At 41.4% G+C, this 21,491-nt stretch overlaps 1 protein-coding gene across 1 annotated transcript in view; it reads left to right on the plus strand.

The window, feature by feature from the left end:
* Nucleotides 1-21,491, plus strand: part of LOC126184338 (protein tyrosine phosphatase domain-containing protein 1-like) — a 352,516-nt gene that overhangs the window by 188,066 nt on the left and 142,959 nt on the right. Inside the window, exons 6-8 of the mRNA XM_049926715.1 lie at nucleotides 779-890; nucleotides 1,162-1,363; nucleotides 17,551-17,670. Coding sequence (XP_049782672.1) covers nucleotides 779-890; nucleotides 1,162-1,363; nucleotides 17,551-17,670 — 434 coding nt within the window. The remainder of the gene's footprint in view (nucleotides 1-778; nucleotides 891-1,161; nucleotides 1,364-17,550; nucleotides 17,671-21,491) is intronic.

Here is a 21,491-nt window from a genome sequence, read left to right on the forward strand (position 1 = left end):
TACATCACAACAGTGCAGTGTTATCGTACGGGACACTCCGTTTGCGTGGGTGGTCAGTCCCTTCGGAGAAAACTCGGTATTCATAGCCGCCACTGGCCTTGGGCTGAGGGGGTTCACTGAACTCAGCACGCAACCGCTTTCTTCCCTGAGCGTTGCTGATCTTGTCAAAGATGCACGCCGCCCTTTGCCGCAGTGAATGCGACAGCGGGCGGCTTCTGACCAGCGCTTGGGCGTCTGCCGTTTACCCTCCGGCACGCGCTTCCAGCCCCTTGCCTCGCTCAGTTAGGGCAAGCGATTGAAAATTTGCCAAGCCCATGCATTCACTCCCCGCTAACTGCAAGAAGAATCAATTCAACGTGAGTTTTGAAATTAAAGGAAGTTAAAGGAAATCCTCCGCTTTCATCACGCACTCTCGCCGATAATACCGCTCTTTTCATATACATAGGAATTTATCGATCAATTAGACCTATTGTTTCGTGGAACTAAATGCGCTAAGTGAGAAAGAATGAAACACGAGGCTGGCTACAGCCTGACTTCCTTCAGTACAGTATTGAAGAAATCTTCGTTACTTGGATTCATCGCATATATAAATCGGATACCTTTCCACCCTCCAGTTTCATTTAATTCTGTGATTATCTTCTTTTAATATATACTTTTCTGGTGGGTCAGTGTTGCCAAAAATTCCAGTACTGATAATCATAAATTTCGTTGGGAAAAAGATATCTCGCAACAAATCGAAAAATTGTAACAAAGTTTTTAAAAACTGCTTTCATTTCAGGGATCTGCTCAAAGATGGAAAATGCCACGATTTTAATCTCAAACAGTATCTAGCTCGCCAAAATATCTTGCTACACGGGTATGAAGCGAGGATGTTTCGCCATTTGCCGAAAGTAAGTTAAATTATTATCATAGCAAACATGATCACTTTATGCTAGTTAATTCGTGTATTCTGAATGTCACATTTCCTGATCAAACTTTTAGCATTAACGAGTTGTGCGAACGAATATTGACTAAAATAATCGAGACACGTTCTGAAACATTCCTTCATGTACGAAAATTCGTAGTGATTCTATCTGATCAATATGAAGAAAAACTGTGCATGGAAGTAGCTGTATTTCAGATAAATGATGCAGTGAATGTCATGGAGGTTACATTTTGCAGATTGTGTTCGTGATATGTGAGCGCCTGCTACAGTTGTGCAGCTGCCAAAATTATTTCACTAAATCTTCCGCCCAAGACGAGAGCAAAGTTCCTCTCACAAAGACATTTTTTGTATCTAGGATCAATTCAGAAAGCAGACTGAGTTTCAAGAAATCAAAATCATCATCAACTGAGGGTGAAGATTCGTCGTCAGCAAGTATGAGTAAGTACAACTGATGAAACCAGAAGAGCTCACTGTATAATTTGTTCCTATAACCTATCTTAAAGATTTATCTTGCACTTTTGTTTAGTAATAGGGGAAACACCATATCCTTTCTCTCGACCAGTGACTGGTATTGTGACTGTTACTTGCTTTGTACCATGGTCACGAAAGTGTTGTGCTTTAACCACCTTCCAGGGTAATAATATAACATGTTTGTATGTGTCCATTTCCTAAGATACCATAATTGAATATGGGAGGATGGACAATAGAGAAACATGGGGTGGACGCCAGACCACGGTTATGAGGAGCAATGTGTAGGAGAGGGTTAAAGGGAAGAGGAGGCCTTGGTGTGGGGAACGGTAGGGAGTGTTCTGGATCTGGTAGGAAGGCTAAATGTCAGAGTAGTTTGCGTTATCTGGGAGAGGGAAACTGTCGAAATTGTATGGGGAGAAGATACTGAGTTCGTGTAGGCGTATAGTTGATGAGATATAGTGGTATAGGTATCACGGCATACCAGGACTGGTTAGTAGAAGGAAAGGAATGGGATTGTTCGAAAATGCTGTTGTTTGTAGATGTTTCCACCCTTGTTCGGGAAATTCAGTTTTCCATTTATTGTTTTCTTAGTGAAGGGCCTTTCCCTCCCTGTCTTCTTTACTTGACTTCCTGCGGTGTGCCGGTTCTTCTTGTGGACTGGCGGATCATGTTAGATTCGCTGTTCAGTCTGCGAATGGGCGCCTTTTTCTGGCTTGAATGTTTCCTGCAAGCCCGGGTCAGGCTGCAGCCGCGTCCACGTGAACAGGCCCTCAGTCAAGCACCTGAGAAGTATCCTGTGTTAAACATAGTTTGTAATTTTCTAAATTTTTTCCCGTTTCTGAGACTACATGCTACTTTATTCACCGAATGTCAGCTGACAAATTTGGACCCACGCCTGGTAGAGTGATGCAGTCCCCATGCTCAGCCAGTGACTAGTTTTAGTCCTGAGATACATCGGTTGAATTATTTGAATCTCCACTTAACTGTTACGCTTTACCGTTCGTCAGATACCCTAAAAGCTTATATTCTCTCAAGGCGCAATAAAACTGCCACAGAGTAACCTATATTTTTCCTTTGTACCTGGAAAAACCATTTCCTCGATTCTATTAAAAGTTCGTTCAGTCTGAATGTCCAGTTGAATCTCACATGTATCGTTCATCTTGTTACTCCAGTCTGCAATGATGCCACTGCTGTAACATCCCATGTTTGGCAGAATTCATACACGGTAAGGAGTACGTACCAAATTTCAATCTTTTGGTAGTCCATTTCACATTTCGGTGAAGACAAGTTGCTGAATAGTGAGTGTCTGAATTGTTGAACCAAACATTTGAAAGAGCCCACTGTTCGCAAAAATCTTGTGATACACTGAAGCGCCAAAGAAACTTGTATAGGCATGCGTATTCAAATACAGAGATATGTAAACAGGCAGAATACGGCGCTGCGGTCGCCAATGCCTATATAAGACAACAAGTGTCTGGTGCAATTGTTAGATCGTTTACTGCCACTACAGTGGAAGGCTATCAAGATTCAAGTGAGTTTGGACGTGGTGTTATATTCGGCGCACGAACGATGGGACACAGCGTCTCCGAGATAGCGATGAAGTGGGGATTTTCCCGCACGATCATTTCACGAGGGTACCGTGAATATCAGGAATGCGGCAAAACACCAAATCTACGACATCGCTGCGACCAGAAAAAGATCCTGCAAGAATGGGAACAGCAATGATTGAAGAGAATCGTTAAAGGTGACATAAGTGCAATCCTTCCGCAAATTGCTGCAGATTTCAATGCTGGGCCATCAACAAGTGTCAGCGTATGTACTATTCAACGAAACACCATCGATATGGGCTTTCGGACAACACGACACAAAGCTGTACGTCTCGCCTGGGCCCGTCAACACCGACATTGGACTGTTGATGACAGGAAACATGTTGCCTGATCGGACGAGTCTCGTTTCAAATTGTATTGAGCGGATAGACGCGTATGGCTATGGACACAACCTCATGAATCCATGGACCTGCATGTCAGTTGGGGACTGTTCAGTCTGGTGGAGGGTCTGCAATGATGTGGGGCGTATGCAGTTGGAGTGATATGGGACCCCTGATACGTCAAGATACGACTCTGCCAGATGACACGTAAGCATCCTGTCTGATCACCTGCATTCATTCATGCTCATTGTGCATTCCTACAGACTCCACTGGCCACCAAACTCCCTAGATACGAACATTATTGAGCATTTCTGGGATGCCTTGCAATGTGCAGTTCAGAAGAGATCTCCACCCCTCGTACACTTACGGATTTCTGGACAGCCCTGTAAGATTCATGGTGTCAGCTCCCTCCAGCACTACTCAGACATTAGTCGAGTCGTGTTGCGACACTTCTGCGTGCTCGCGGGGATCCTACACGATGTTCAGCGGGTGTACCAGTTTCTTTGGCTCTTCAGTGTATTTCCATTAGGGGGAGGGGGAATTGGGCAACTGTGAATATTAAGCTTTATGCGCCATTAGTGTCAAAGATCTTCACTGCTTTTAAATTTAACTAAAAATATTGTACTGGTACTGAAGAAATACTGTTTTATAGGAAATATTTTAACACATTACTTGTACATGGCCCAAAGAGTGGCCGGTCAATTGGTAAGAAGTTTTCTTTTAAAACAAGTCATCCTTCAGCCTGCAGTATTCACCTACTGACTGTACTCAAGATACTATGTGAGAGATGCCATTCATAGGTGTCAACTGGAGAGAGGGGAGGAGGAAAGAAAGAGGGGGTGGGGGAGAGCAAGTGGCGGCACTTGCCCCATCCTGAAATCTGAGGTAGACGTTCTTTAATTACAGAACTCTGAAGTATTTCTGAAATACAAGAGAGTGTTCAAATGTAATGTCTCCGATTCTTGTTATGTAAAAACTATTAAAGCTTTTTAAATAAAACAAACGTTATTAACATTTTACATCTTTAACCTTCATGTCTCAACGTAATTATGTCGGTGCATGAGAAACAGCGTGCTGTAATAGAGTTGCGAATACGAAGAGTTTGTCCGCACATGGAGCACCCTCTCCTTCAGCATGACAATACCAGCTGCGACATCTGCAACAATCCGACGCCTTGAGTTGACTGTCCTTGGTTATCCTCCACACAGTTCGGATTTGGTTGCATCTGAGTTCCATCTGTTTCCAGAACTTAAAGAATACCTTCAAAGGGTTCTCTTTAACAGTGATGAAGCGGTGCAAGTAGAGGTGACGTTGTGGCCCGTCAACGAAGTCAAACAGTCTACAGTGACGGTATCAGCAAACTGCTCTCTCGTTGGAAGATATGTGTTCATCGCACGGGTGACTACGTTGCGAAATAAGTATGTAAACATTAATAATGAAGATGTAGAATGTTAATAACGTTTATTATATTGAAAAAACCTTAATACGTTTCACATAAAAAATTTCGGAGGCATTACTTTTCAGAACGCCCTGATTCTTCTCAACCGCAGATCTGACGCTACAGAATGCAAGGGGAAACACTGTGGCTTTAATAAATACTATGTTGTTGAGTTTCTAACGGGGATTATACTAGTTTCTCGTCGTGGCGACGTTGTTATGCAATGGGGGTGTGGACCTTTACAGAATACTGAAGAAATAGGGTACCCGATCTTTTCTCACTCGTTTTCTTGCGCAGCTCTTCATGAGCTACACAAACGAACAGTTCCAACACATAGCACTGTATAAACGTGGCTGAAATATACCTGTACTACAGCCGTACCCAATATCCATAAGAACAGCCCCTTCACCTGTCGCAAACCTTAACCGGAACTATAGGTTTACATTCGACCCATCAACGCTTCCCCAGACTTTATACACTTTTACACCATAGAGCTATTTCAGTAGAGTGTGAAGAACATGGCCATGCCATGCCATAAGTGTATTATCCTATACCTCGTCTGTGGACCCAAATGCACAAGAAATACCATAAATTTCTTTTACTTCACGTCTATGGTCATAAATTTTTTTGTCATCAGACTACTGGTTTCGGTCTACAATGACCATCTTAAGATCTATTTTATAAAATCATGTCCTAATATACTGAAGCCATGGTGGCATCGTCAAATGTTAAACACAAAATCAGCACCAGCGTCGTCAAATATGTATAAATAACAGCATATGCAAGAGTCATCTTGTCAGCAGCACTACTGTTCAAAGTATATGTTTTTATAAAACAGATCTGAAGATGGTCATCATAGACCGAAACTGGTAGCCTGAGGACAAAAAAATTTGTGACGATAGACGTGAAGCAAAGGAAATTTATTCTATATTCAGGTTACTGTTCGATTCGCGACCATGTCGCAGCTTGTCAAGAAATACCAATTTCTTCCCTGGAAGAGAGGAAAAAATGATGAAGTATTAAGTTGGATACGTGTTTGGGACATCTTAAAATAAGTAGATGGCTCTTAAACTATATGGGGTGCAATCCAGTACGACATCCAGCCAAAGAGTTATAAGCTCCAAAGGGTTATAAGTTCTGTCATTCAGTTGGCAAGCCTACATAATTACGCTCCAAACCAGAGAGATGAGGGCCATCTTCATTGAGTCCTAGAGAGTTGCTTCTACCGACTTTTTAATGGCTGTTCTCGGAGGTTTTCTACATCGATATTCATAGAGGAAAGTGCTGTAAATTGGACTCCCCACATAAAACGAATCCCTTGTCTCTTGGTTTTGCTTTCTTCCGAACTCTAGTGGGATCAAATGTAAAACGTGGTTAGGCTTTGACCACTGTGCAGTGGGGTGTACAAGTCACCCACTTGACTTGTCACTGGTCAGTTCGACATTACATGTCTTGTGAGGTATCTGCGCTAGCAGAATAGAAATTCAGAAAACACAAGTCCGAAAACAATTTATTGGACTCACCAAAATATACAATCTCCCAAAAGACAACAGACTCGATCCCTACTGCGGATCGTCACAAATATACAATAACAAATAATAATACAAAAGACCCGACTCTCCCGGCAAGAGATCACAATCAAACAATTCTACAATATCAAGATGTTCATCGACTACACCAAGTCCATCTGTAAGAGATTGACCAGCTAGAAGAGGCGTCTGGCCGTGGCTGCCGGGATGGCAGCTCGGTATACTCCCAAGCGGTGCGTCGAACTGCACTTCGGCGACAGTGCGCCGCCTTATAAAGCCCGTTTGGCGGATGTATCTGTCGAAACTATTTGCGATCACGTGCCTGGCGTATCAAAGTAGTTCCTGAGCTAGCTGCGACCTCTGATGAAGCTGTTCTGCAGGCTTCGAGAACAGGTAGCGGTCCCTGGCGGCCGTTGGTGAAGACCTGGTGTTGCGTTGTGTTGTGGCCGCCGGTAAATATTTGTGTGGACAACACGGACGACGTAGATTTTCCTGATGAATATACGCCCTGTGATACAGGCATCCCGTGTTGGTTGGATGTGAAGTGGAATGCCGATGCAACAGGCGTTACGATTTCTGAAGTGGGCGGCCACAACATCTTGACAATCGAAAAAACTTTTACATTGTGCTAAAATTGTCTTTATTTCTCCTAGATTTTGGCAGGTAAGCCACTAGACCTATTTTTTTTTTTTTTTTTTTTTTTGGAATTACAAGGTTTATGATTAATGTTTATGATTAAACCATTGCATCAAGATGTTTGGTTAAAAATTTATTCTGCTAACAAAATGTGGACTTTAGTCACGTGAACTGGACCCCCGTCAGTTGCTTAAACTGTATCCCTTGCTTTTTCATGTTTAAAGTCCGCCTGTGTTTGTACACACTCTTATTCTCGTGGAATTCTCTTGCAGGGTCTAAGAGGATAATGGGGAAGGTTGATCAAAGGAAGTGAAGTCCATCTAAACTCACAAAATGTATTGATACAGTTCCTAAAAGGAAGATAGGGTAGAAGAATGCCAGTAAATAGTTTAATCTTCCAAAATCACTTATGATGTTGTCCAACATTAAGTACACTACACCTGAGAAAGTAGCAAAAACAAGAAGAGGCAGACCTACAATTCTGGGTTAAGATCTTGAAGAAGAACTGATTTAGTATTGTCTTGCTGTGGAATATTCTTTCTTTGGGTTGACTCGTAATGACTTGTAGAGAAATGCTGTACAACTGGCAGAGAGAAATAACATTGAACGCCCTTTCAAAGGCGAAATTGCTGGGGAGAAGTTGGTTTTCTTAAACGACACGAAACCAAACTGTCGGAAATAAAGTCTACAGTTACATTCTGTAAGAGGAAACTTTGGTTCAGCAATGCAAACACAGAGAAATTAGGTAACCTTGTGAAATATTTTATACCCACTACAAAATTAGATTTTTTATTTAATACTTTTTCTAATTTTATTTAGTAGTATTTAGATTAGTTTTGTAAAGGATCTGATTTTGGCAACTATTTTTCAAACCCACTAAGTGTAATGCTTTTGAAAATAATGTTTAATAAGAACTTTTCATTGAATTTTCTATGAGTAAAATGCAAATGGTGCATAACATTATAAAGTAATGCTTTGAAAACATGATTTTTTACCATTTTCTATTTTTTTTAAATCGAAAACAAAATGCGGTTGAATTTTGAGCACATTCGTCTGTTAATAATTTCAAAAGATGTACTTTGGACATACTAATGAAGTATGCCTACCTTTAAGGTATAGCAGTTCCAATAATCTACATTCAAAAAACTGTTGGTTGGATATCTAACAAACATTAAAGACCTGAATCTCAACAATGTAGTAATACAAAATATTGCACTTTTGGAATCGTGCCCCCTCTTGGATAAATTTCTGCAAATGCCTGTGGCACCATCCCTCAGACAGGATTATCCAATGTTTTACCATACGGACTGGACCATCTTGATTACCATGGACAATTGTGATTGCTCCAACAGTTATCACTATATCAGGGAAGATTTAAAAGCTGATGTGATATGATTTTTACAACGATATTTTCAAGTAAATTGCATTCAAACTGTACAAGTTTTCCTATATTTTGTAAGGATCATTCAGCCCTTCTTTCGACATATTGTCCATTGTACAGTCAGTTACACAATTTGCCAGACCCCTCGCCTCATCGTTATGCTGAACTGCACAGCTTTACTGCCTCTTAATACAGCACAACATGCAAGGACACGACCTACTCTCAACACACTGTCTATAGGTGTGGTGTCGAAAAACTATCTGAACACTGTCAGACAGTTTTAGACACTGTGTCAGACTATTTTTCTGCTGATTTATTTATTTCTTATGTTTTTCTGCTGTGTTCAATAAACTAACGGAAAAACGCTATGTAGTATGTACTGTACCAATGAAAATTAATTACAACTTATCATGGTAATCTAGTGAAAAAGGCTTTTTTAATGAAACAAAGTATCCCGAATTGTCACGAAATTAGCAGGGTAATATGCACTTTCGGGTTCCATATGGTCTGTCTCTACTTTCAGTCTACAGTCATACTGAAGCACCGTTAGAGGATTAACACGAGAGTATGCAAATCTAGCAGTCTCATCTACATCTACATCATACTCCGAAAGCCACCTAATGGTTTGTGACAGAGGGTACTTTTTGTACCACTAATTGAGCCCTCCAACCCTGTTCCCTCGCGAATAGCACGTGGGAAAATTGATTGTCGGTAAGTCTCTGTATCGGCTCTAATTTCTCAAATTTTCTCCTCTTAGTCATTACGCGAGAAGTATGTCATAATTCTTGAGCACAGAACATGTTCCATAATTCTATAAGAGATTGACATCAACAATATGGGTGGGTTTATAATTGTGTGCATCTGTCCTACGGCCTTTGTTAAAAACGGGAATAACCTTCCCTTTCTTCCAATCGCTAAATACCCTTCGTTGCTCAACCGATCTACGATAAATTACTGCCATAAAGGGAGCAAGTTATTTCTCATAACCTTTGTAGAATCTTATGGGTGTCTCTTCTGGTCCTGACACCTTTCCACTAGCAAGCGATTGTAGTTGTTTTTCTAGTCCGTCATCGGTTATCTCAGTATCTACCATTTCGACGTTCACACAACGATTGAAAGCAAGGACCGATCTTCCGCTGTTTCGGAATGCCGAATTCAGTATTTCGGTCTTCTATTTTATTTTCCGTTTCGGGGTCAATATGGACACTGAGTGAATGAATAGATGATTCTTACCCGCTCACTGATTTTACACACGACCAAAACCTCTTACGTTTCTTACTTAGATCGGTTGACAAAGTTTTACTTCCAGAGTCATTGAACGCTTCTCTCATTGCTCTTCTTACGCTCATTTTCGCTTCGTTCAGCTTTTGTTTGTCAGCTAGGTTTTTACTTCTCTTGAATCTGAGATGAACTCTTTGTTTGCGTAGCAGTTTTCTAACACGGCTGTTAAACCATAGTGGGTCTTTCCCATCCCTTAAGACCTTACTCGGAACATACTTGTCTAGGGCATTTTGCACGATGACTTTGAAATTTTTGCAATTTGTTCTCCACATCTTCGTCCTCATCACCGAATATTTGATGCTGACTGCTCAGATACTCTGAAATCTGTCCTCTGTTAACATTCTATGTAAGACCTGTTGTCATAGATACTATCACAGCCTTATGCTCACTGATACCACCTCCTTCTACGTTAACTTATTCGATAAGTTCAGGTCTGTTTGTTGCCAGAAGGTCTAAGACGTTACCCTCACAAGTTGTTTCTCCAACTGTCTGCTCAAAGTAATTTTCGGGCAAGACATCAAGAACAATGTCACACGAAACCCTGTCTCTGGCACCTGTTTTGATAGCATGACACTCCCAATCTATACCTGGCAAGTTGAAGTCACCCCCTACTACAACGGCATAATCAGGAAAATTATTAACAATATTCCGTAATTTCTGTCTGAAGAGCTCTACCACTAGAGCTCCTGACCCAGGAGATATATAAAAGCACCCAATTACCATTTTGACCGATCTTTGATGCTTAATTACACCCACATTAATTCAAACTCTAAATCCGTGATAACCTCGCTAGATTTGATCGAATTCTTTATTGCAATAAGCACGCCGCCGCCATTGGAGACCAACCTACCCATATGACTTTTCTGAACTCATGATTTCGTTGTCATTAACGTTCGGTTTCGACCGGGTTCCTGTTCTTAACGTTATCTGTGCAGTATAACATTCAGTAAGCCACACTAATTCTAGGACTTTCACTTGGATGCTCCTGCAGCTTATTAAAATCATATTAATCTTTTCTATCTCTGATCGGCGACGACGAACATTCTCTGAGGACATTGCGGTTAATTTATCAGGCAAATCGTCTTTGATCTCAAGGGAGGATAGATAAACAACAAAATCCAGTTAACAGATCATTCTGTGCCACAATTATTAAATCAGTTCAATTGATAAAGGGAGAAAAACAGACACTAACAAGTGAGCAATTCAGCAATTTTTTCACCTTTAGATCTACAGGGCACAGAACGAAGGCAGTGACAAGACGATGGGGTAGAAGTTGTCTCAGGAGTTCTTTACTGATTGTCCATCTGCCTGCTAGTGGCTCTTTCACGTAACAGGTAAAAACCTTGTCTCCAGCGGTATTAGAACCAAAACTAACGCACGCTTCCGCTGCAGGGACAAATAGAGAATTAGAGAATTAGCAATGTACATGAAGACGTAAGCTGTAGTTTCTATGGTTAGGAGCTTTCTGGACTGAAAACCATGTATCTGATACCTCCATGTCATCCCTTATGTGAGAATAATTCAGAATATTTAATCTAAATGACAAGAAAATATCGAGTAACTTTATGAGGATAATTCTGAGACATTCCAGGAAGTAAATCGACGGTCACATAACTGCCAAATGTATTTTACAATGTCAGTAATTCTCCATTAAACTAGCGACAGTCAGGCTACGTTTGCTCACCTGGTGTGTTCCTTGAGCTGGCTGGCTCCAAGGCAGTTCGCATTTCGAAGACGTAGTGTTGCCGGCTGCCACTACATTGATGAGGGCCAGAAATCACTAGTATAGGCCAACGAGTTTTATTCACATTTCTGTAACTATAATTTGGGTCTAGAGCATAGCTACGAATAATATTCAGATCACCGACTGCACCTCGAACACCATAAATAAAGAGCAGTGAAAATTATTTTAGTGAGTAAATAACATACATTAAGAAAAAACCCACGAAGGAATTAACCGAATGGGACGGAAATCGGTAGATACGATATACACGTATATGCAAATAAATGATTACAGTTTCAGAAGCCGGCCAGTGTGGCCACGCGGTTAAAGGCGCTTCAGTCTGGAACCGCGCGACCGCTACGGTAGCAGGTTCGAATCCTGCCTCGAGCATGGATGTGTGTGATGTCCTTAGGTTAGTTAGGTTTAAGTAGTTCTAAGTTCTAGGGGACTGATGACCTCAGATGTTAAGTCCCATAGTGCTCAGAGCCATTTGAACCATTTTTGAACAGTTTCAGAAAAATTGGATAATTTATTCAAGAGAAAGTCCTTCACAAATTGAGCAAGTCAATACTGCGTTGGCCCACCTCTGGCCACTATGGAAGCAGTTATTCGGCTTGCCATTCAGTGATACAATTATTGCATGTCCTCGTGAGGGATATCGTGCCGGATTATGTCAAACTGGCGAGTTAGATAGTGAAAAGTCCGAGATGGTTGGAGGCCCTGCCCATAATACTCCAGACGTTCTCAATTAGGGAGAGACCTGGTGACCTTGGTGGCCAAGGTAGGGTTTGGCAAGAACGAGGACACGCAGTAGAAACTCTTGCCAAGTGCGGACGTGCTTTACCTTGCTGAATGGTAAGCCCAGAATGGCTTATCACGAAGGGGAACAAAACGGAGCGTAAAATATCGTCGACGTTCGGCTGTGCTGCAAGGGTGCTGCTGATGACAACCAAAGAACTCCTGCTATGAAAATAAATGGCATCCTACAATGTCATTACTGGTTGTCGGGCCGTATGGCGGACGCCAGGATGGTATCCTACCACTGTTTAGGCCTTTAGGGCATCTCCAGACACGTCCTGGAATCTGAATAACTGGGGTATAACTGTTTTCAGTGATGAGCCTTGCTTCGAATTGAGCCACGATGAGTGGCGAAGATGTGTCTGGAGATGCCCCAGATAGCTGTAGGATGCCAACCTGACTATCGCTCGCTATAGGGCCAGGCAACGAGGAGTGTTGCTATGGGGTACCATTTCTTTTAATAGCAGGACCCCTTTGTTGTTGTCTGCCGCGCCCTTAAAGCACAGAGGTACGTCGACGATATTTTACACCTTACTTTGTTACCCTTTATGGCAAGACATCCTGTGATTACATGTCAGGAAGATAATGCCACACCGCAGACAGCGAGAGTTTCTACTGCGTGTCTTCGTGCTTGCCAAACCCTACCTTTGCCAGGAGGGTCGCTGGATCTGCCCCCAATTGAGAACTTTTGGAGCATTATGGGCAGAGCTTTCCAACGAGCTCGGGTTTTTAAAATCTGACTCGCCATTTGGAAATAATTAAGTACGATATTCCTCAGGAAAACATCTAACAACTGTATGAATCAATGGCATGCCGAGTAACTGCTTGCATAAGGGCCAGAGGTGGACCACCGTGTTACTAATTTGCTCCATTTGTGAAGCTCTTTGTCTTGAATAAATCATCCAGTTTTTCTGAAATTATAATCATTTATTTGTATGTACTTGTACACCACAATACCGATTTCCAGCCCATTCGGATAATTCTTTTGTGTAACATCGCGTTTCGTTTTTTTTTCCCCCTTAGAGTGTGCTTAAAAACAGTTTTCCTTATGAATGCTTGCATTGGCAACACCTTTAATACGCAACAACACATATGAAAAGACAAGAGAGCAGTGATTTTCGCGTTTTGTAATCAAATTTCATATGCTGCGAATAACAAAATCCCAAAAGCAAACCGTGGAAGACAATTTTCCTCAGTGGCCGAAAAATAGGACTCGACAGTCGCGAAAATAATTTAAAAAAATGAATCACTGCAGAGCAAGTTCGATTCCAGCGTCCAATAATGTGAAAGAAGAAGCAGTTACGTTGAGAATGTGAAACAAGAAAGAAACTGTACCGACTGCAACGTGTCAAATATACACTCCTGGAAATTGAAATAAGAACACCGTGAATTCATTGTCCCAGGAAGGGGAAACTTTATTGACACATTCCTGGGGTCAGATACATCACATGATCACACTGACAGAACCACAGGCACATAGACACAGGCAACAGAGCATGCACAATGTCGGCACTAGTACAGTGTATATCCACCTTTCGCAGCAATGCAGGCTGCTATTCTCCCATGGAGACGATCGTAGAGATGCTGGATGTAGTCCTGTGGAACGGCTTGCCATGCCATTTCCACCTGGCGCCTCAGTTGGACCAGCGTTCGTGCTGGACGTGCAGACCGCGTGAGACGACGCTTCATCCAGTCCCAAACATGCTCAATGGGGGACAGATCCGGAGATCTTGCTGGCCAGGGTAGTTGACTTACACCTTCTAGAGCACGTTGGGTGGCACGGGATACATGCGGATGTGCATTGTCCTGTTGGAACAGCAAGTTCCCTTGCCGGTCTAGGAATGGTAGAACGATGGGTTCGATGACGGTTTGGATGTACCGTGCACTATTCAGTGTCCCCTCGACAATCACCAGTGGTGTACGGCCAGTGTAGGAGATCGCTCCCCACACCATGATGCCGGGTGTTGGCCCTGTGTGCCTCAGTCGTATGCAGTCCTGATTGTGGCGCTCACTTGCACGGCGCCAAACACGCATACGACCATCATTGGCACCAAGGCAGAAGCGACTCTCATCGCTGAAGACGACACGTCTCCATTCGTCCCTCCATTCACGCCTGTCGCGACACCACTAGAGGCGGGCTGCACGATGTTGGGGCGTGAGCGGAAGACGGCCTAACGGTGTGCGGGACCGTAGCCCAGCTTCATGGAGACGGTTGCGAATGGTCCTCGCCGATACCCCAGGAGCAACAGTGTCCCTAATTTGCTGGGAAGTGGCGGTGCGGTCCCCTACGGCACTGCGTAGGATCCTGCGGTCTTGGCGTGCATCCGTGCGTCGCTGCGGTCCGGTCCCAGGTCGACGGGCACGTGCACCTTCCGCCGACCACTGGCGACAACATCGATGTACTGTGGAGACCTCACGCCCCACGTGTTGAGCAATTCGGCGGTACGTCCACCCGGCCTCCCGCATGCCCACTATACGCCCTCGCTCAAAGTCCGTCAACTGCACATAGCCGGGCGAAGTGGCCGTGCGGTTAAAGGCGCTGCAGTCTGGAACCGCAAGACCGCTTCGGTCGCAGGTTCGAATCCTGCCTCGGGCATGGATGTTTGTGATGTCCTTAGGTTAGTTCGGTTTAACTAGTTCTAAGTTCTAGGGGACTGATGACCTCAGCAGTTGAGTCCCATAGTGCTCAGAGCCATTTGAACCATTTTTGAACTGCACATACGGTTCACGTCCACGCTGTCGTGGCATGCTACCAGTGTTAAAGACTGCGATGGAGCTCCGTATGCCACGGCAAACTGGCTGACACTGACGGCGGCGGTGCACAAATGCTGCGCAGCTAGCGCCATTCGACGGCCAACACCGCGGTTCCTGGTGTGTCCGCTGTGCCGTGCGTGTGATCATTGCTTGTACAGCCCTCTCGCAGTGTCCGGAGCAAGTATGGTGGGTCTGACACACCGGTGTCAATGTGTTCTTTTTTCCATTTCCAGGAGTGTAGTAAAGGGAAAAAATCGCAACACCAAAAAATAATTAATGTAGAGTGATGAAATTTCGGGAATACATTTCCCTAGGTAACATATTTAAGAGATTACCATTGCAAGATCACAGGTTAATGTCAACGCGATATAAGCCATTGCAAAAGTGAAATGCTGGTGCATCAATAACTGCTGTAGTCGCCGGAATGTTGACTGCAGTCTTGCGAACGTGCATGCATTGCGTCGTACTGGATATCAGCTTGTGGGATAAAGTTCCATGCATGTTGCATGGTTAATGACGACGCTGGATTTGTCGTCCAATTATGTCCCATATGTGCTCGACTGGAGACAGATCTGGAGATCGAGCAGCCCAAGACAACTTGTCGACACTGTGTAGCGCACGTTGGGTTACAACAGCGGTATCTGAGCCAGCGTAATCTGTTGGAAAACACGATGTGGAGTGCTGTTAATAAATGACAGCAAGCCGGCCGCTGTGGCCGAGTGGTTCTAGGCGCTTCAGTCCGGAACCGCGCTGCTGCTACAGACGCAGGTTCGAATCCTGCCTCGGGCATGGATGTGTATGATGTTCTTAGGTTAGTTAGGTTTAATTAGTTCTAAGTCTAGAGGGCTAATGACCTCAGATGTTTAGTCCCATAGTGCTTAGAGCCATTTGAACCATTTGAATGACAGCACAACAGGTCGAATCATCAGACTGACTCACAAATTTATAGTCAGGGTGCTCGGATTAACCACGAGAGTGCACCACAGGTGTACGTTCTGTGTGCCTAGTGCACAGAGTGGTTGGTTGCAGGCCTTCAACTGGCCTCCTCCTAACCAACACACGACCATGACTGGCTCTCAAGCAGCAAAGAAGTTCTATTGAATGGAAATAGTTTCATTGGTGGTACTGTGTGATGTATGTTGAATCATGAACTTTGCTGTAATGTGAATGCTACTTCTTTGTTGAAATGGATGTAACTCTTTAGCGCTATTTTCAAGAAAGGTGCATACATTGTGGTCACAGCACAGAATACTCACTGCTATGCCCATACAGATTGTACAGCTTAAGTCGCAGTACTGTCTGAATGCTGCAGCCCTGCAGCAATTTTAAACCTGAGTATGTCCTCATTTTAATGCCATTAACATCAGTTTCAGTTGTCCGGAAATAAAAAAAGGACATCTGGCTACCATCGCAGGTATTCCGAGTAGCAAATACGATGTTCTCAAAGGACTTCCACTTCAATTAAATTAATTATGTAATTATGACTACAAACCTCTCACACATTGCTATGGTGGCTGCCAACTCATGGCATGCATTGTGAATGGCAACTTTTATGTTTTCAGTTGTCATTTTCTGCAAAAAGCAATCAACATATTCAGGGCAATCTGGCCAGCAAGTTCTTCACCAGGAAGTTGTAGACCACAAACTAATTCCAAACATTTAGGCAATTCCAGGAACCACCCACATGTGGTGTGAAATGTCAATCCTTTTTTGAAGCATTACAATTACTACAGATTCCTTGGATTTCACGTTTGCCTCACATGTTGCCTTTTGAACATCTCTGGAATATTTTTCATAGATAATTTGTTTGTGATGATTTCAGTAACCACTGTTTGTGTTTGGTGGTTTACTGTACAAATTAAGATGCCTTAGGAACTTATGATGGTTCTCTTTGATTTCATGTTATGACATTTAGGGGTGTGATTGCAACATGTGGGGTCTTTCACGCCATACTACATTCTCAAAGTCAGCATATAACTAGGTGACTACAAAATGCAGCATCATACATTTTTGATTTAATAACTTGTTTACATTGGTAACCAGAATTAGTACAAAAAAGACTGATGGTTGGTGTTATTGTAATAGAAACTGTGAGTCAGCATAACTGCCATTGATTTTCACAAGTATTGTGTCCATATGACTGATTTCAGTGAGAAAATCAATAATACTTGAATTAAAAATATCAAGGATCCAGCTGCATGTTGCTAATAATATTTTGTACCATTAGATGCCTCTGAAGAGATGTGATATCTGAAGCACTATTTAATTCATTCCTCTCCACCATTGTTGGCTGTGTCTAGTAGATGCATTGAAATGGGGACAGTGAACAATCTGTGATTTTGCATTTACTGTCTCTTGAATTGTTGCGCATTTTTAGAAAGTTCTGTCTTTATGGAGTTTAAATAGAACAGTCATTTTATCAGTTTTGTATGAATAGACCTAATGGGTAGCTCATTAACCTATGAACACATGGTTCTACCACCTGTAACATTAAATTTATAGGTTTGGAATTTAATTTCTTAAGATAAACTTTATTTTTGCGTTATTATTTTTACTTTGTTCACAAGAAAGAATAAATAAGCAAGATTCTAATGTAATAGAATTGTTTAAAGTTAATAACTTATACAGATGAGTATTGGATGTTCCTTGCTGTTTTTGTTGTTCTAAAAATCAGATATTGATTATAGTTCACTCATCTGCTTCTACAAGAAGTTTGTGCACAGAAATGGATGGAAATCATAGTTCTGAAGGTGAAACATCACAACATGTTTCAATTGACATATCACCTAGTTCTTCAAGACGCACTGGTAAGTTGTACACTTATTTTCAAAATAGATTTGAAGGTGATGAATAGATATTATGTTACAAATTACTGAAAGCAGTGTTCACATTATCATTCAAACAGCTGCTACAATCAGTGGTGACTCATGCAAAATTTTACCAATATGCTACAATATGACAAAAATAAATACATTATCTTTCACTGTGTCATTATGATAGGTGCGACTTAATATTGTTGTGATATTAGTTTTACCTAATGAAGATCGAGTATATTTTTTATATATGTTTATGATTTCTGCTACAGTGTTTTAATTAATGCATTAATATCGCCTAAATTTTCCACTCCCCCTGTACCTGACACGTCAGTGTTCCTGAATAACAAACATGGAAGAAAAAGTACATGAGAACATCACACTTGCAGATCCAAATCTTTTCATACACTTTCATACAAGAGTTCCACGTATATCTGCTTTTTTTTACCACCACCTATAGCCTTCTGATTTAGAATGGTAGTAGTCATAACAAAACTGAATATATTAATTTTACAAATATAAATTGAACTGTTAAAATCTACTTAAATTTTGTAGTTAATAGTTAAACAATACAACTAATATATATTTAAGAAAAAGAAAAAAAGATGTTAGCTGCGACAACTTAAACCAAGCTGATGAATTGCCAGTCACCACACTTGACCATGGTCCTGACAAATCAAGTATAGCTCAAAAATCTCTCCTACTCTACTCATTAATCTCTTAAGAGCATTTTCCTGCAGCCCATTCCAGTGAAATACTGTAGGTGCATGAAATGGACATCTACCTGCTTCTACTCACATAGTTTGAGCCAAATCGGTGAGCCCTGTCCCATGCCTTCCCCTTGTTGGAGTTAAATTCAGAGTAGCTCTACCTAACTCTTTAACTCTCACTTTATCCTCAAAAAACCTACTGTAAAAGGGCCTCCTTAGGAGATCATCTACAGAGTTTGCCATGTTGCTTGCACAATGCTTTACATGCACTTTCAAAGAAAAATACAGAACTGATGCTGGCAGGGATGACAAACACATGGTGAGCATGCTCATTTGAAAACAGGCAGCTGTGTCCCTCCTCTAAGTTGATCACAGTATAACTGATCATCATTTCAGCACTCATCATTGGTTTCTATTTATCACAGGGATAATGCTAAAAAACATTTTTCCATCCATTTTGTTTGCATACCAGCGAACAGTCAAAGAGAAATGGCATAATTTTAGTGTGATGTTTACAGTGTGCTGTAGCGAATCTGCACAGGTCACCATTGGCTATAATAACATTGTGCCATTTAAGAAAATATGTAATAATGACATAATCTTTAAAGAAATCTGAACTGTTTTGATTACACTTAAATATAATAAAATCATGATTTCCAAAAATGTGAACTTGTATTTTATTTTACTGAATATTTTGGACAAAAGTGTTTAAATTGTTTATAGAGGCTATACAAATTTCAAGTCCTACAGAGATATAGTGCTAACAGAGGAGATGCAAGACATGAAATGCAAAGTCCTGCATGACACTGGCTGGATGTTGACAATGACAATTCAGTGAAACTATGCTTGGTGGCAATGCAAACTTCCTATCAAAAAAACATAAGGGTTCATGGACTGGGATCTCTCTTCTCTACCCTCCCCCAAGGTAGGGTCATGCAGATGGTCCTGTTTCACACATTTCAGAGTGTGCCATGGAACTATATGAAGTATGATTGTCATCTTCTGGTTCCTCCGTGTAGGTGAGTCCCTTGCCTTTTATGGAGTAAATAATATTAACAATTGTCCCCTGTACAGTGCTTCATGGGGATGAGGTTGAATGTTGATCTTTCTCCTTCAGTGGAGTGGGGACATCCCACCAGCATGCCTTTTCTCAGTGTTCAAATTAATTTACTCTGATGGAAACTAGCCACTTAGTGTTTATGGTAGACCTGATACAACTGTGTTCCTGGGCATCTTGACATGAAAAACATAGGCTCCTCATTTAAGGAGGCAGTTGCTTTCAGCAATGTGAGCTCAGCATTCAGGTCACGTAGATCCAGGGATGCAAATGTATTGTGTGTGACCAACAACAAGGGCATTTGCATTTTTGCTGTTTGTGTATCTGTGTCAGCTTGCACTTTTGGCTTCCCCTCAAGATTTCTCTAAAGTTAACAATGATGGCTCTTACCATAAACCATGAAAAAGTATTTCTTATAAAAACTCTTGCCTTATCCTTAAGCAACTAAAAATCAAACAATCTGATAGGCAATGAAAGGAAAGAGAGCCTCTGCACTGCAGTTCTTTCAGTGCTTGGAATAGCTGTGTGTGACACATGACTGTAAATACATCAGAAATTCATGTTCAGGTAATAAAATAAATTACATTTTATCAATAATAGAGACATAAGGCACCAAATGCATCACCATTAGTGAACTTTTTGTGAATTGCCATGTAAAAGTTCTTTCATGAGAATTTGAAGTCAGCAAAATCTGTCACTGACAGGGTCACCTAACACAGCGAATAATATGTGATAAGATATGGCTGAGTTTTTAGCAAGTTAGAATTGCTACAGTAAGTGAACAAGCACAGTGCAACGTATTTCTCATCAGTTTAATACTGGAACACAATATGTGAGTGGCCATACATTTCAGAATCATTCCCTCACTGCCACATATAGAAGCCATCTTTCAATACAAATGCATTAACCATGAGTTTGTGAAACTCTGAAATACTGCACTAAAAAGTGGTAGTAGATGTTGGTGCAAATTGACAACATTGTAACAGGATGTAGGAAGCAAGATGAGGTGATAGATACCTTTCACAACCATAGTCACAGTTCAAGCCTCTAAGTGTATCCTTGTATGGGCCATATTTACATGAATATATAAAAAAGTTACATATTGCTGGTACATATGTCATTGAGCCTTGGTACCAAACAATTCAGGGACCTACTGGTAGGTCCAGATCAAGTTGTTTGGCAGTTACTTAATACATATAGAAGATGTGAATGAAAAATTTTCTGATGGGAGCTAAGAAACAATGAAAACAGAAGATGTAATCAAAATAACTTTATTCACTTTCAAAGAAATTGTACATTTATATCACATATATTTGGATTCCCATTCAAGTGAAATGCAGACAGTGCATTGCATGTATGGTGACTGACTACCCTACTCAACACTAAACTGGTTACACCAGGTCTCATCTCCTCTGCTGATGGTTTGTATAACAAATAAATCTCAATCACACGTGTCAATGAGATCACCATCAGTTCAAATCTATGTTATCTTCTGCTTGTCAGTTTTTGCACCACTCAATTTTTGCACCACACATCAGGAGTATGTATTCCACTTAAGGAAATCAGTTGCACCACTCAATTTTTGCACCACACATTAGGAGTATGTATTCCACTTAAGGAAATCAGTTGCACCACTCAATTTTTGCACCACACATTAGGAGTATGTATTCCACTTAAGGAAATCAGTTTTAATGAAGATGATAATGCTGTGCCTATTGATCTTCATTTCCAGCCAAATATTCCATGTGTACATTTCATTTTTCATTTCATTTCCTCAAATATCAGTGTAAAGGATATTTGTAAGTTTTGTATCAGCATCTAGTACATTTTTTTAGTATCATCTGTCATTATGATTATTGACAGCTGATCTGAATATGTCATATCTTCAATAGATTTATTTCAGTCCCAAAAGCACCTGAACCATTTACAGACACATTTTCTGCACATAGCTGTTGTTCCATGCATTCCCACCAACATTACTTGTGTGCCTGTCCTACTTTCTCAGCAGTTTATAATAAAACTTGACTTCTATAGGTTTCTGTATTTCA

Source organism: Schistocerca cancellata, chromosome 4 (assembly GCF_023864275.1).
Source record: "Schistocerca cancellata isolate TAMUIC-IGC-003103 chromosome 4, iqSchCanc2.1, whole genome shotgun sequence".
Lineage (NCBI taxonomy): Eukaryota > Metazoa > Arthropoda > Insecta > Orthoptera > Acrididae > Schistocerca > Schistocerca cancellata.